The 15,982-nt window shown below is 50.3% G+C and overlaps 1 protein-coding gene across 2 annotated transcripts in view; it reads right to left on the bottom strand.

Annotated features, from left to right (window-relative positions):
* Positions 1-298: 298 nt before the first annotated feature.
* The window catches only part of LOC137432657 (tissue alpha-L-fucosidase), a 47,773-nt gene continuing 32,089 nt past the window's right edge, over positions 299-15,982 (bottom strand). For both annotated transcript variants that reach the window (XM_068124746.2, XM_068124747.2), the window contains 3 exons: positions 11,565-11,755; positions 3,241-3,340; positions 299-968 (listed from right to left, as the gene is read on the bottom strand). In XM_068124746.2, coding sequence (XP_067980847.2) covers positions 825-968; positions 3,241-3,340; positions 11,565-11,755 — 435 coding nt within the window. In that variant the 3' untranslated portion in view covers positions 299-824. The remainder of the gene's footprint in view (positions 969-3,240; positions 3,341-11,564; positions 11,756-15,982) is intronic.

The following is a 15,982-nucleotide window of genomic DNA, read 5'->3' on the forward strand; positions in this document are numbered from 1 at the left end:
GCTTATTGGTGTAACCCATGGCCACAAGCAGTTAATGACTTGAGGCTTTCCCGACACCATCGAAGAGGCAGAAAATTGCCAGGGGAGGGGGGAGGTGAAGGCTTTCGATGGAGGAAGAGGTGGTGAGGCCCAACCTGATCATTTCCTGGCGGCTGTGCTGCAGGATACAAGGTCAGTCGCTGACAGGTTGCAAAGTGCTGACCCGGTGATGGAGCGGTACCTCCGTTTCAAGAGGGTTGGATGATATTTTTATACCATACAAAGTTGCACAGAAAACTGCAGCACTCGGCAAAGCAGCTAATGATCACCAATTTATTTATTTGCCCCAGCCACCACCTCAACACCTTCAGTACCTTCACCTGAATCCCCTTTTATGCACAACTCATCAGCATTTACCTGCATCATCAGAGTTCACTGGATTCTAAATAATAATAATCATCAAAAGATACTTTGTAATGTATGTACCATAATCTTCAATAAAAAATTGGAAATTTTCTCCTACAAATCAACAACTTCCAGGAATCTATCCCCCTCCTAAAGGCTTGATGACACTTGGTACCATTAAAAATTGTGGGCACTTGTAGACAAATTCTACAATAGTGAAGCCTCCTCCTATCCTGAAGGGATGGGTCAATATGAACATCCTGCGTGACAATAACAGATACCCTCAACCCTCTACCCATCCTTCCCAGTCACACCCAACTGCTTCTGCACTCTTTTTCACCCGAGGTGGAGACGTCTCTGGCAACCCTCGACTCAGATCATGCAACTGGACCGGCAACAATATGGTTCTTTTTGGCGTGCTTGGGGAATTACAAGCAGCGTCATTGCACACCTGTTAGCTTCAACACCCAGGCATGAATGGGTAATGGTAGTTTTGATGGAAACGGCATTGGAAGGTGAACCATAATTCCATGTGGTTTGTGTAAAATCCATTGCAGCGATGTGGAATGGCCCAGCAGTACCACCTGGAGAGAAGAATACAGCACAGCACACTTTCTATTGGTCATTCGTAACAGCGATGTGAAGAAATACATTCACGCAACAATGAAAGTATAAAATATTCTGGAAAAAATAAAATCTACAAGTCCACAGATGAACTAACCAACAATTATGAGCACCATTGTTTGTTATTCGTTCTTCTTGGTCATATTAACATAAAATCCAGCTGAAGATTGGTATGAAACCCATTGCCCATCAGAATTGAACATGCTGCTTCTATTTATACGATCAAGGACAATGTTACAGTGACAATATTTTTATCAGACTCGTGAAATGCAATAAAGGTATGATCAGACTTCAATCAAAATAGGCTGATAAAATGGGACATTTATTGACATTTGAACATTGTATCTTGGAACATTTCCCCATTGATGAGAAATCGCAACAGTGTCCAAAGGAAGTGGTTCAGTTTAGCATGTTATCTTACTATAATTCACCAAATGTCCGTCTGTCTGTCCGTTCGAAGGTACCGCAAAAATGGCTGTACCGATCACAATGATATTTTGTATGGGTAATCCTAGGACCCTGGGAGTAAAATAGGCTATATTGTTTTTCCAATTTTTCCAAACACAATGGAATAATATTTACCGATATGAACAGTGATGTGGCTTTTGTTGAAATTCTACGTACCAGGAGAGAGTAGATCGACTCCTGATGAACTCTTCCTATATAAACGTGTGGCTCCGAAGTAACATGGCAGCGTGTGCAAAGTGACTGAGAAACAGGTGTAGCAGCCGCTTCCGTGTTACAGATTCGGTGCGCACTCTTCACACACAAACGTGCGACTGAGAAAGACGTGTAGCGGCCGCTTCCTTTTTGCAGAATTCAATCTTTTTTCAAAATGGGCGCCATGTACTGTTTCGATTTTGATGATTTGCGTGTGATATGATTTAACGGATGTTTATATGAATCATTTAAAAAAAAAAAGCCTTCAATTTCTGATATTTTGCCTTTTCATTTGGGCTTCCCAATTGAAGCTCCGACCATAGGGCGGGTACCGTTGCTTGTATTTCAAATGCCAAACTGAATCGCTTTGGGCATATATAGCCTTCATTGTCTCTCTGTGGCTGCATGGCTGCCTTTGCTCCTAAAGCACGGCCACATATTTTAAGTTACAAATACAACTTTGTGTGTGTGTGTGTGTGTGTGTGTGTGTGTGTGTATGTGTGTTTGTGTGTGTAAGGAAGGGGAGGGGAGGAGGCGTAACATAGGTTATGTCGCCGTGGTCTCACAACAGGGTGTGGGGGCATAAATGATCTATGTAAATGTGTACCGTGGAGCGCCACCTGGTGGTTGTGGCAGAGTATTGCAATTTCCTTTACCTGGGCAACACTGAGGTTAAAGCACTCTTTGCATGGGTAAATTTGTCTTCCATCCCTTCCCCCCAAACCCCCCCCCCCCAAAAATGGAGGGGCCTTTTATCTCTTCCCCTCCCTCCCCCTACCTCCTCTCCCTTCCCTTCCTCTCCCTCTCCCTACCTCCTCTCCCCCTCCTTCCCCTCTCCCTTCTAGCAGCAAGAGCTGTGACAACTAATTGGTCCATCTGCGAAGCCATGGGTTGGCTATTATAGTATGAAATAGTCAAAGCCTAGAAACAAACGAAACCGATAAGAATCACCCTTTAAAACTAAACAGTGGGTTCAAAAGGTTCTTCTTCATTTTTTGACAGACGGACATCGCCAAATATTGAAGCAGCTTCACCACTTAAAAATGTACATTGGGGCAACATGATGGCTTCGAGGTACCCACACTCGCCTCTCAACCGTCCAGCCTAGGTTCTAATCCGGTGCCAGCTAAAAACTGTCATCCAATGTTTCACAAACAGGGCGATTCGCCAGTATGTGCCGTCCAACGGATGGACGTTAAACAGAGCGTCTCGTTTGCCGCCGTTAGTTGGTGGACGTTAAAGTTCCTCGGCGTCCTTTACGAAAACTATGCAAGCTATCGCCGGCACCCTGAACAAGTTACAAATTCCTCATTGAAAAACACTCATTGCAGACAATGCCTTACCTGCGAACCACCAGGATGACCGTTTATAAATGGCCTGGAAATGGAACACAGGTTTGGCAGCACCTCAATTCTGAACTTACCTGTCACCCAATGCATCATAATTGACTGTTCTAATGTTCAGGTTTAGAGACTGCACGTGTTGTAAATTAGTTAAAATAAAATAAAAGCCGTTGTTGTGACAACAAACATAACAACAAGGCCATTCACGATAAAAGTGTGTGCTGCTCACTGATGTGTTTGTTGTTGCCACAATGGAGCCCATAGTAATAATATTATTGGCTGGCCACTTCAGCACGGTAGCGTACACTGCTCCTCCGCTGGTGGTGTACCTGCAAAAAATATGTGGGTGAAGTCGAATGTATACAAAACTTTCTTCATCTCAAACAGAACTAGAACGGGCACTCGGTAGAGCGCATACCTTCGCCGCAGCTACTGTTCTGTACTTGGTAAAAATACGATTTTGACCTTTTCGTGACCTTGACCTTGACCTTTGACCCGATTGCTCCCAAAATCTAATCAAATGTGTCCCGTATAATAACCAATCATCCCACCAAATTTCATGCAATTCGGTTGAATACTTTTTGAGTTATGCGAATAACATACACACACACACACAGACATACAAATAAATACACAGCGATCAAAACATAACCTTCCGCTTTTGCGAAGGTAAAAATATTGCTAATAAATATCGCTGAGTGGGCTGACGGGCATCTCTCAAGGTTGTAGTTCATACCTCTGCTGATTTGATGGAACCCCCCCCCCCCCAGCTCCCTGATCCCCTGGGGGGGCCCCCTGATCCGAAATCGATAAATATAAGATTGAGCAATCCTGCAGACCATCGAGTAGAAGGGCTGTATCAGCTTTCCGAGCAATCGACTGGTAAATAAGGGATGCAAAGGGATTCAGGGGGTAACACCCCCCCCCCCAGCCCTTTCCCAGAAGCCCCTATGATCCGACATCAGAAAATCGAACCCCGAGCGATTGTATGGGTTATTGGCTGGAAGAGCTGTGTTGAGTTTCAGAGCAATTAGTTGGTAAATGAGAGACTAGTAAGGATCTGAAATTTGGGAGGAAATCCCACTCCCCTCCCCTCACCCCACTCCCAGGAGCCCCCATGATCCGAAACCGAAAAATCAAACCCCGCACGATTGTGGGGGCTACTGTCTTGTATTCATGTGTCAAGTTTTAATGCAATCAACAGGGTGATAAGGGAGGAGTAGCAAAAATAGCAAAATGTTAACGGACGGACAGACATCCCATTTTATAAGATAATCTCTTTGAGAATGGAGATGGGATGACGTAAAACTAACTCCTATCAAGAGAATGGAGATGCGATGATGTAAAAATAACTCCTATCAAGAGAATGGAGATGGGATGGCCTAAAAAAAAAAACTCCTATCAAGGGAATGAAGATGGGATGACCTAAAAAAAAAAAACTCCTATCAAGGGAATGAAGATGGGATGACCTAAAAAATAACTCCAATCAAGAGAATGGAGATGGGATGACCTAAAAATAACTCCTATCAAGGGAATGAAGATGGGATGACCTAAAAAATAACTCCAATCAAGAGAATGGAGATGGGATGACCTAAAAATAACTCCTATCAAGAGAATGCGAATGGAGATGGGATGACCTAAAAAATAACTCATATCAAGAGAATGGAGATGGGATGACCTAAGAAATAACTCCTATCAAGAGAATGGAGATGGGATGACCTAAAATAACTCCTTTCAAGAGAATGGAGATGGGATGACCTAAAAATAACTCCTATCAAGAGAATGGAGATGGGTGGTGATGCACACCTTACATTTGAATGTAGCTGCCACACTGGTTAATGACCCTCGCAGACCACTACATTTTTGATGAACCCACTCAGCGCACATTGTACATTGAATGGAGTTCACTCCGACACCCTTCCTACACACAGCACAGGGCCACTTCCCAGTTATTTCCACCTCACCACATGCTTTACCACTTGCCATCACCTTCGTCTTTCCGATATTCACCTTCAGACCTTGTGTCTCCATACATTCCTTCCAATTGTTCATCTTCTCCTAGTGGGGTGCCTGGACAATCAGTCATTTCAAGTTAATGCAAAAGTTTACTTTTTGGTATCACCTTGAAGGTTGGGATCTGAATAACAATTTTGGTCCGAGGGAACAACGATCAGCCCCTATTGGGACACTTGGGGGCACTTGGGGCATGGGAGATGCCTGATCCCATCGTGAGAGGAATGTGAAAAGTTCAAACTGTTCTAACTTTTGAACGGATGATCCGATCTGAACATATTTGATATCAGCAGCTTTGTGATGAAGAGTAACAACCTCATTTCTAAGTGTTTTGTTTCTAGAGGCCACCGTGTTAACGGTATCAGAGTAAAACATGTTATTTTATGACTATTTTCATATTAATCAGCCTTTCTTTTTAATTTGGGTCACAGATCCATGACGTGGCCAAGAACCTATACAAAATGACTCCTGGGCACGAGAATCAGGCAACAGTGGACCCATCCTGCCTCCGTCATACACGTTTGTACCACCCGTAGACCGAAATCTTCTCACCCAACCTCTGGTAAAAGATGTGCAGCCACTGTCCACGAGTTCATTCCATAAGGAGGAACAGCATGAACAGGCATGGATGACTGTGGTACATGCCAAACTGCACATGGAATTGGAGACAGAGAAAGTCACTCTGATCATGTGGTCTTCATACCATGCTTGTCGATCAGATGCTGTTGGACCATCAGAGAAATGCATTGAAGCCCTCCTGCCACTAATGCATGAGAATGCAGCTACACCAGGAATGATTCGACATGGGATGGACCTCGTGAAACAAACAACTGAGTACTTCAACCCACAGCAACTTCCAGTATTGGTAGCAGACCAACCACTTTACGACATCGCAAAGAAAATGCAATGGACCTTCCCTGAAATCTTTGGAGAAGACAAGTTTCTGGTGATGCTGGGAGGGCTCCATATCGAAATGGCTTTGTGGGCTACGATGGGAAATGTCTTACGTGAGTCTGGATGGCCAGAAGCCCTGACAGAAGCCAGAATTACTAAGACAGAGGCAGCAGCCAAATCTTTTTTGAAAGCATCCAAACCAATGAGAACACGATAGGCTCACCAAGTTACCATTGTGGTGCTCGACAGCCTTCTGAAACGAGCCTATGAAGACTGTGGAATCGAGATGACCTTTGAGGATTGGGTATTGGTGGCTTAGAGGGAGAAACCAACAGTGCAATTCTGGCTACTCATCACAAGTACCAACAATTCATATTCATGTTCATGCGTTCACATCAGGAGCGCAAGTTCAAACTCATGGCCGCTACTCTCCAAAAGCTTGTACCCCATATTCTTTGCCCTAGATCACCAGAATTATGCTCGGTGGGTTCCTGTCCTTATCAGAGACCTAGAAGCTCTTCCGGCTATCATCCAGGAGGAGTTTGAAGCGGGGCATTGGACGATAACTAGAAGCAATCGTCAGTTCTCATCCATACCAATTGATCACGCACATGAGCAGGCCAAAAGAGTAAAAGGAGTTGGTGGCGTGATTGGTCTCAGAGCTCCCTGCCATGTTAGAATGCTGGATTGTGACTGGTCCAGAGATTAGCCGCGTTGTTGAACAATTTAGTGACGCAAATGACGATGCTGATGATGATGAAGAGATCCCTCACCACGAGGAAAGAGGTGCATCTCAGCACCGTTTTCGGCGCCACGTCACAGACCTGTTGGATGTCCTGCTAAGCAGAGGGAATCCCTTTGAGGAGAACAGTGTGGATCTGGTCAGGTTAGACAACAAAGTGTATATCAACGAGTCCGCTGCCGCTTCTGTCCGTATTCTAGAATCTAGGGGACAAGATAAATATGACAATTTTAGGAAAGATGTGTGTGGCTTGAATAACGTACTTCTGACAGCGCCGATCAATAAGAACAACTTGTTGCTGTTCCATGAGCAGAAAACCCAAACGAAGACAGCACTTAAGAGGAAAATACAGCACTTCAAACAACATGCAGAGTTGGGTGGACAAGCATTTGTTGTGCTTGAGAGCCGAGGTGGAAATCTGGAGGAATCTTTCCGCCACGAATCTTCATCATCACCACCTGCACTGTCTTCTGAAGGATCTCTCAACTCCTGTAGCAAGTCAGATTTATTGCCATGCATTATGGAAGCCAGTGCAACTACTGACACAACATAGATGAGGAGCTGCTGGCACCGGATGTTTATCGGGTCATCGTTATCGATGGTGGAGCACTGATCCACACACTTCCTGGTACAACCATCCAAGGCAAGTCATTAGATGAATATTTCACCAAGGTTTTCTGCCCAAGGATCCAGCATGACTTGAAAAGAGCAGCGAGAGTGGATATTGTCTGGGCTCAGTATCGCACAATAACAATCAAAGGGGCCACAAGGGGAAAACGAGGAACGGGTACACGCCAACGCGTGTCTGGTCATGCCAAAGTCCCGGGAAAATGGCATAATTTTTTGGTAAATGCAGAAAACAAGAAGGAACTGTTCTCATTCCAGTCAACAAAACCTATGCAAGTACAGTTCCAAGATGACAAATGTGTCCCTATGGGACCATGCAATCACGAGGAGGCAGACACTCGTGTCCTGGTACATCTCCTTCACGCCCTTCAATATTCCTCACTTGCGATGGTTCATACTGGGGACACAGACGTTGTCGTAATACTTTTAAAGTAATTTCCACCACATCAATGCTGTGAACCCAGCGGCAGAAATCTGGATTTCATTGAAAGCAGGAAAAGCAATCAAAATGGTCTCCCTCAACACCATCACCTCAAGATTAGGATTGACAACGTGTAAAGCCATGGCCCTCTGCCATGCATTCACTGGATCAGACAGCACATCTTCTTTCAAATTCAAGAGTAAGCGATACTGCTTCAAGACAAAGGACAAAGTTCCATCCCTCATGGAAGAATTGGCGACTATCACTGGCACCCCGTTTCATATATCACCAAAGTTGAAAGAAGTGGTGATGCAAGTTGTCTGCAGGCTGTACTCCATCGAATCTATCACCAATGACAGCAACGTTGACCTCGTTCGAATGAGGGTATTCTGCCATAAGACTAGGGACGTGGAGAGAATATGAGTGATGCATTGGACCAACATCTCAAAAGGAGTGTCTTCCAAGCAAGCATCTGGACTACAGCTCACGAGCCATTGATGCCTGTCCAAAACCCCAGCAACCATGCATGGATGGAGAAAGACAGCAAGCTGGTTCCCATTTGGACGAAACTGCCCCTTGCCAAGGATGTCTTCGATCTCGATGTAAAATGTACTTGCACAAAAACCTGTTCGTCGTGCAAATGCAAGAAGGCTAACTTGAAATGCACACCTTTGTGCAAGTGCAAATGTGCTAACTGTATGACTCAGAACTGTTCCCAAGCCAGCAAATAGTGAGTAATTTTTGCAGTGGTTTATATATTGTTTAGTTCATAAATTGTTTAGTTCATATATATGTACATATTATTTAGTTCATGTTAATGGCAAATGTCAGAACTCATCCCAACAACTTATTAAGCCGTGTAACATGTTTAATGATAAATAAAAAATTTGCCCAAGTATTCCTGAAAGTCTCTCAAAATAACATGTTTTTTATGGATTTACCCTGATACCATCAACGCAGTGGCCTCTAGAAGCAAAAAAAAATAGAAATGAGGTTGCTACTCTTCATCACAAAGCTGCTGATATCAAATATGTTCAGATCGGATCATCCGTTCAAAAGTTAGAACAGTTTGAACTTTTGACATTCCTCTCACGGTGTGTTCAAGCAACCTCCATGCCCCCAAGTGCCCCAATGGGGGCTGATCGTTGTCCACTCAGACCAAAATTGTTATTCAGACCCCAACCTTCAATATGATACCAAAAAGTAAACGTTTTCATCAACTTGAAATGAAAATGAAAATTTGCCAATGCCGGGCACCCCACTATTCAGTCCATCCATACTTTCCGCAATCAACACCAGATCATCTGCATACAACAACTCCCACGGTAAACCCTCCTTTACGTTCCGAGCCAGCACCTCCATCACAGCTACAAATAGTAATGGACTTTGTGCCGACCCCTGATGCACTCCCACCTTCACCTCAAACTCACCACTGTTCCCGTCCTTCGTCCTTACAGCTGTGCGTGCTCTTTTGTACATTGCCATCACTACTCTGATCAACCAATCTTCCACTCCTAACTTCCTCAATGCCCATGTCACTACTTCACGTGGAATCCTATCGAATGCTTTCTCCAGATCAACAAACCCAAGAAACAACTTCTTCCTCTTCTCCATGTATTTCTCCTGCTACTGCCTCACAATAAAGAGCTCGTCTGTCGTTCCTCTTCCTGGCATAAATCCAAACTGCATTTCGTCGATCTTCACTTTCTTTCTTATCCTCCTCTCGAACACCCTTTCCAATACCTTCATTCCATGCTCCAATAAATTTATCGCTCGATACGAGCCACAGTCCAGAGGGTCACCTTTCCCCTTCTATAGAGCGATGAGGGTACTCAGTTCCCAATCCACTGGAATGTGGCCTTCTTTCACCACCAGATTACAGATCTCTGTCATTCTCTTCACATCCCAACTTACTGCTGCCTTCAACATATCTCCCACAACTCCCATCGGCCCTCCTGCTTTTCTACTCTTCACTGCTTTTATCGCTTCCTCAACTTCCTTCTCAGTTATCTTCTCAGATTACAGGCCAAAATCTCAACGCTGGTTTCAAATTTGGGAAGGGACACGGTGACTTGAGATGCACAATGTTTTAATCCAGCACAAGCACTCCCAGCATCAAACATCCAGCACTCCCAGCACAAGGTTTTTCTCAATCGAGTTAACATCTTATTTCCAGCATTATACCGAACCAGCAACCCTGGTGTTGGGCTAGCGGCTAGGGTGCCGGCTTAGGATCCAAGGATCCTGGGTTCGAATCCCGGTCGATTGCTGAATTAACGCCAGGGGGGTTGACTCAGCCTGTCATCCTTTCGAGGTCGGCTAATTGAGTACCAGTTCACTGGTAATTCCCTGTTTGTCGTTAAAGGCGGCAAAAAGGGTTGGCGTCAGGAAGGGCATCCGGCCGTAAAACATTGCTTCAAAAAGGGGACCGAAAAACAACAACAACCACGGTTCCCGAAAAAGGCCAACCCCCGCTTTGTGGGGAAAAATGGCCTCTAAAGGTGGTTATTTTTTTTTTATATACCGAACACATTCCCAGCTATCAACTGTCATCCAGGGTGTTTCACAGGCAGGGTGATTCATCTATGTGTGTGCCGTCCTTCGGATAGATGTTGAACTGGGCTTCCGGTCTTAGTTGGTGGATGTTAAAGGTATCCCAAGGTGTCCTTCTTGAAGAGTAAGCGAGCTATCGCTGGCACCCTGAATAAATTCAAAATTCCTGCACTAACCCTAAAGCATACTTCAGGCCTGGCCAGCCGCTTCATGAAAGACTTGGGCCAAGTTTCCGCAGGCCAACCCCACAATGATGTGGGAATAATTGTGGCCATTAAAGAAGACAAAGATATTCACTGCACATTCTTAGGGAGATATAATGGTCATTGATGTCATCCGTGTAACGTGGTAGTATAGCTTCCTGAGTGGGCTGGTAGAGGGATTACTTTTTGTCGCGTCCATTCTTCCGATTTACGTGGGAGCACAGCTCCTACAATATAACGTTTTTGGCCCCATCTCTCAATGCTGACAAATCACATTTAAATTCTAGTATCCGGATAAGGATCTTCACCCAAATCTAATAAATTCATCCTTGTCACACACCAAACATGTCCACCAATACGTCTACAACTTTTTGAGATATCCTATTCACAGACCCCCCTCAATCCTCAGACAGACCCCGGTCTTCTACCGACTCGTCTCCGGCCTTGCTCCCCCTGCTCCGTCTGTGCTCTGTCCCCCAAATATTCCTGCAGGATGCACAAGATCTGCCAGCAACCCTCTTATGGTTAAACTGCCAAAATCAAGACTTTCTGCTCACCTTCACTCTTTCATTCCTCTTTTCTCCCGCCTCTGGAACAAACTCTCTCACTCCCTTCAATCCCACTCCTCCCTCCAGGTCTTCAAAACAGCTGTTCACCACCATCTCTTATCTTCCCCCATCCAAAACCTTGATCTTTTCTACCCCGTTAGAACACCCCAAATCCACCTCTTTAATTCCCCAACTTCTTTCCTGAAATTCCTAGTAGTGTTAATTTGCTTTATACAGTGTACCCCGCCCATCTCCCCCAGGCCTCCCCCTTCCACAGATTTACCGACGTCCCTGTTCTCTTCTGTTGTTGTGCTTGTCTGCTTCCCTCTCCCCCAGCCCTTCCCTTGTCTCCTGCTCCCTTCATTGCATGTTTTATGTGCCTGTGCATGTTTTCATGTCCAATATGTTAGGTCTTACACAAGCCTCGAATCTGTATACAAAAAAAAAGAAAGAAAAAAAAGACAACCAGACAGGGGTGAAAACAAAACACCTTCGGTGGTGAAGGTAATAAATTGTATTATTGGAACAATGCAAACAATTGTGGCCACATACCATATATCAGGTGTTGTACTATCGTTCTGAGCACGCCAAGGAGAACTGCCATACACCGCCTCGCCATTGACTTTAAGCCAGGTTCCCACTGCTTGCAACACGGACTGGAATGAGGGTGCGATCCACCCTTCTGCTGTCGGACCAACATTGAGGAGGTAGTTTCCTCCACAGCTTACAGTTCGCATAAGATCCTGCAGGCACCAGTACTCAGATAAAACACAATGACTTCAATATTTTGATCCTACCTGTTAACTAATAAGAACAGTAAATATCTGATACAGATTTTAGGAATGTGTCATCTCAAATTATGATTTCAAAGTGGCAATTGTTTGTTACATCCATGACCGATGACTGGTTGGTTTAAAATGGACCCTATTAAGCTGAGACACGCCCAGGAAAATGGGGGTGAGGGGAAGGAGGTGAACAGGAACAGTGGTGACTTATTGGTGAGGACACTGGATATACCAGGGTTTGTGGTATTAGAGATTTGGATTCTCAGCTTCAGAAAGTCTCATGGGTGGTACAATAAATACCACATTGAAGCGGGGTGTTACGCGCGCTGCTTGTAAGCAAGGAGGAAGCGGACAATGCGGTAAGTTGTAAGAGTCTTTATTCAAGAGCTCCACTAACACTGGAGCGCTCTGGGCTGCGCGCCCGGTGTATATCCCGCGGCCACGCCTACCCCTCGGGCGTGGTCGCCACCCACTTGGTGCGCGGAATGATGCCCTTGCGCCACTGAGCTTTCGTGTCCGCCACACGCGCCCCCCCAGAATTCCCGCGCACCTGGAGGGCCAGTTTGCGGGGCAAACGGATGACCCGGCCGAAGCGCCCTCTGGCGACTGGCGGCGTCCGGGGTGCAGGGATGCCAGCTGGGATGCCTCTGGCTGCACCCGGGATGGGTGCAGGCTCGGGGGGCGGCGTGCCGGCGGGGCCGGGCGGTGCTGGGGGTCCGCCCGCCGGGGGGCGGCCCCGATGCGGGGGCCGAGCCACCGGCGGTGGGTGGTCCACGTCGAGGTGGGCCGGCTTGAGGCGGTCTATGGAGACCCGGTCAGGAGTGCCGCCGATGTCCAAGGTGAAATGTTTCACCCCGGTCTCCAGCACGCGGAAAGGCCCGTCGTAGGGGGCCGCAGTGGTGTCCGGTGGGCGTCGTGCCGGACGAAGACGTACTCCGCGGTGCGAAGCTCCAGGGCGACGTGCGTAGGTGGGTGCCCGTGGTGCGCCGTGGGCACCGGGGCGAACCTCTGGGCAGTCTCCTGCAGCGCGGAGCACTCCTGCGCCACGGACCATGGTGCCGTGGAGTCGGGGAGGAACTCGCCCGGGCCCCGCAGCGGTTGCCCGAAGACCAACTCCGCCGCGGATGCACGCAGGTCGTCCTTGGGCACCGTCTGGAGGCCCAGCAGCACCCAGGGGAGCCTGTCGACCCAGCCGCCGTCGCGGAGGGTCGTCCGGAGCGCGGCCTTCAACGAGCGGTGGAACCGCTCGCACAGGCCGTTAGCCTGGGGGTGGTAGGCCGTGGTGCGGTGCAGCTGGACCCCGAGCCCCCGTGCGACTGCCCCCCAGAGCTCAGAGGTGAACTGGGGGCCGCGGTCAGACGAGATGTCCGAGGGGGCGCCGAACCGGGCGACCCAGGTGGCGATGAACGCCTGCGCGACGTCCGCCGCCGTCATTGACGCCAAAGGCACGGCCTCCAGCCACCGGGTGGTGCGGTCCATCATGGTCAGGACGTGGATGAAACCCCGCGAGGGGGGCAGAGGTCCCACCAGGTCCACGTGAACGTGGTCAAACCGACGTTCCGGCACCGCAAACGGGGCCAATGGGGCCTGGGTGTGTCGGTGCACCTTTGCGCGCTGGCACGCGAGGCACGTCCTGGCCCAGCCGTGGACGGCCTTCCGGAGGCCATGCCAGACAAACTTGTCGGCGATCAACCTCTGGGAGGCCCTCGTGCCCGGGTGGGACAGGCCGTGGATGGAGTCGAAAATCCGGCGCTGCCAGCCCGCGGGCACGATGGGGCGAGGCCGCCCGAGGGAGACGTCGCACCAGAGGGCCGTGCCCGCGCCGTTGAACGGCACCTCGGTGACGCGGAGGCCCGTAACGGCGGTCCGCAAGGCCTGGATGTCGGGGTCGGCGGCCTGGTCCGCCGCCATCCGGGCATAGTCGATGCCGAGGTGGACCGCGTGGGCAACGGACCGGGAAAGGCAATCCGCCACCGGGTTGTCCTTCCCCGCGACGTGCCGGATGTCCGTCGTGTATTCGGACACGGCCGAGAGGTGACGATGCTGCCGGGCTGACCACGGCTCGGCGACCTTGCCCATCGCGAACACCAGTGGCTTGTGGTCGACGAAGGCCGTGAACACATGGCCCTCGAACAGATGGCGGAAGTGCCTGACCGCCAGGTGGAGCCCGAGCAACTCGCGGTCGAAGGTACTGTACCGGCGTTCGGGCGGGCGAAGCTGCCGGCTGAAGAACGCCAGCGGTTGCCAAGCTCCACGCACCCATTGCTCGTGCACCGCGCCCACCGCGTAGTCCGAGGCGTCGGTGATGAGGGCGATCAGTGCATCGGGCGCCGGGTGCGCGAGCATGGTGGCGTTAGCCAAGGCGAGCTTCGCGCCCACAAACGCCGCGTCCATCTGCTCGGTCCAGGTGACGTCACCTTTGCCCGGCTTCCCTCGGAGGGCCTCGTGCAAGGGGCGCAGGAGCTGGGCGATGCGGGGCAGGAAACGGTGGTAAAAGTTTACCATGCCCAGGAACTCCTGGAGCCCCTGATCGTGCGGGGGCGCGGAAACCCCTTCACCGCCTCCACCTTGGCCGGTAGGGGGATGGCCCCGTGCCTGGTGACGCGGTGCCCCAAAAAGTCGATTTCGGCGACACCGAACCGGCACTTGGCGGGGTTCACGATCAGGCCGTGCTGGCCCAGACGTTTGAAGAGCGTGCGGAGATGGTGTAGGTGCTCTTCGCGGGACGCGCTTGCGACGAGGATGTCATCCAGATAGACGTAGACGAAATCCAAGTCGCGCAAGACGCTGTCCATGAGGCGCTGGAACGCCTGAGCCGCATTCTTCAAACCGAAGGGCATCCAAAGAAATTCGAAAAGACCGAACGGCGTGATGACAGCCGTCTTCGGGATGTCCTCTGGCCTGACGGGGACCTGGTGGTAACCGCGTATGAGGTCCACCTACGAGAAGAAGGACATATTCGCCAAGCGGGCGGAAAAGTCCTGAATATGGGGGACGGGGTAGCGGTCGGGGGTGGTGGCATCGTTGAGACGGCGGTAGCCCCCGCACGGTCGCCATCCCCCGCCGGGCTTGGGCACGATGTGGAGCGGCGACGCCCAAGCGCTCTCGGAGCGCCGCATGATGCCCAGCCGCTCCAGCATAGCAAACCCCGCTTTAGCCACCGCGAGCTTCGTCGGCTCGAGGCGGCGTGCCCGGGCGTAGACCGATGGCCCGGCGGTGGGGATGTGATGTTCCACCCCATGCTTGACGGTCCCCGCCGAGAAGGTGGGCCTCGTGAGGGCCGGGAAACGGGTGAGGAGGCGGGTGAATTCGTCCACTGCCGGAAGCGTGCAGATGAACCTGGCCGGAACCGAACCGCTCAGCAAGCCGCTCGGCGAGCCGCTCGATGAGCCGCTCCGTGAGCTGCTCAACGAGGCGGGCAGCACGCAAGCGAGCGAGCTGAACGTCTCAGCCTGGACAAGCCTTCTGTGCTTGACGTCGACCAACAGGCCATTGGCACAGAGGAAGTCCGCGCCGAGCAGTGCCATAGGCACGTCGGCAGTCACGAACGACCATTGGAAAACCTGCCCTCCGAACCGCAGAGAAAGGCAGCGTTTTCCGTATGTGCGAATGGGCGTACCGTTGGCAGCAAGCAGCGTGGGGCCCCGGCCCGCGGACTGCTTGTTGGACGTACCGGCGGGAACGACACTCACCTGCGCTCCCGTGTCGCACAGGTAATGGTGCCCGGATAAGGTGTCCGTTATGTACAGGAGGCTGTTTAATCGGCCGGCGCTCAGTGCCACTACCGAGGGCCGGCCCGGGCGTTTCCCGACCTGCCGAATGAGCACGGCGGGTGACATTGCCGAGCATCGTGGCCGAACCTAGCGTGGAAATGGCACCAGGTTTGCGGCGAAGCTGGAGGCCGCGGTTTCCGCGGTGGTGGTGGGCGGGGCGTGGAGGCCGCCATGAGGTGCCCCTCGGAGCAGGGGTGGGCACCCGCAGGAGGTTCAGTGGCTACGCGGTGCGTCGCGTAGTAGGGGTGGGCACCCGCAGCAGTTTCGGGCTCGGGAGCCGCTACGGCCGCACCGAAACTCACCTGCGTGTCCAAAACCGCGTAGAACTTGTCGGCCTCGGCCGCGAATGCACGGGGTTCCGTTGTCGCGGAACCGGCCAACGCGAGGCGTACTCGTGCCGGCAGCTGGCGTC

Source organism: Myxine glutinosa, chromosome 8, assembly GCF_964187855.1.
Source record: "Myxine glutinosa chromosome 8, kmMyxGlut1.1, whole genome shotgun sequence".
NCBI lineage: Eukaryota > Metazoa > Chordata > Myxini > Myxiniformes > Myxinidae > Myxine > Myxine glutinosa.